Consider the following 1054-nt stretch of genomic DNA (forward strand, 5'->3'; position numbering starts at 1 on the left):
ACACTTGTTTCCCGACACCACATTTGTGAAATTTCGACGACCATCTAAATTAAACCACACGCAACTTGCCATTGAACCAGGAGGCACGGGATTTACTAGCGTGAACTCGATCGAGATGGGTTTGCTGGAGGCCCGAATTTCGAGTTCTTGCAGGTTTGTAGCTGATAAGTTTGACGCATCATATGCAAGAAGACCCAATACAGAAGATAGGTACGTATACCCGTCCAGCGGGTAATATGTGTTGGACCAGTTATTAAGACTTTGATAGACCAGAACTAGCCTCTCCACATAAGGCCTTTCAATAACCCCAGTTGGGATTGTGAACTCGTTATACTTCTGAACACCTCTAGTAAACAAACTACCACTTCTAAGCCTCATTGCGGATATCTGAATTCCGGACAAATTTAAAGGCGGGTTCCCATCATAGGGACGCCCGGTTCTCGGTCGATCAAACACACGATACGCATAGTCCTGAAGGATGGCATCAAGGGCCCTGGCAGGTGCAAATTCAGGAGTAGGGGTTTGAGCTTGAGCTTCAATTCTTGACCACCAAGTCAGTAGAAAAAGCATCGTCAGACTTCGAAAATGAAGTCCCATCGATGCCTAAATTTGTTGAAATCAGAACTAATTGCACAAGACCCTTTAAATATTGACCCAAAATAAGAGAGGAAAGCAGCAAGCTTTGGCTAGATCAGACCGTTGTGATTTCCGGAATCTGATACTCTTTGTATACTAACGGATAACTGAAAAGCAAATAAACAAGACTTAGAAGCCACTTTTTCATTTCGTCGAATCCAATAATTTGCAATTGCTTTTATCTAAACAACAACAATTTAGGTTATGTAAATTGGAGGAAATCGGAGGAATGCATCGGAAATTATAAAGAATTACCTCAGGTTAATCATGTTCAATTCGACCAATTTAGACAAAAATACCCCCAAAATTTCACACAGAACAGTTGTAATTGAGCCAATCAATCAATATATCATCACAATTTGGTTCCAAACACATGCATTTAGCTCAATTCAACCAACTACATGCGAAAACCCTAGAA

At 41.0% G+C, this 1054-nt stretch overlaps 1 protein-coding gene across 1 annotated transcript; it reads right to left on the minus strand.

The window, feature by feature from the left end:
- Window positions 1–69: 69 nt before the first annotated feature.
- On the minus strand, window positions 70–570 carry LOC143595233 (uncharacterized; the record flags this gene model as incomplete). The annotated part of the gene is made up of 1 exon (XM_077074312.1): window positions 70–570. A coding segment is annotated over exon 1 (501 nt), but the record flags the coding sequence as incomplete, so codon positions are not given.
- Window positions 571–1054: the final 484 nt, after the last annotated feature.

The sequence above is a fragment of the Bidens hawaiensis genome, unplaced genomic scaffold, assembly GCF_021521415.1.
Source record: "Bidens hawaiensis isolate Kalapana, Puna unplaced genomic scaffold, B.hawaiensis_p1.1 tig00044830_1, whole genome shotgun sequence".
Taxonomy (NCBI): Eukaryota; Viridiplantae; Streptophyta; class Magnoliopsida; order Asterales; family Asteraceae; genus Bidens; species Bidens hawaiensis.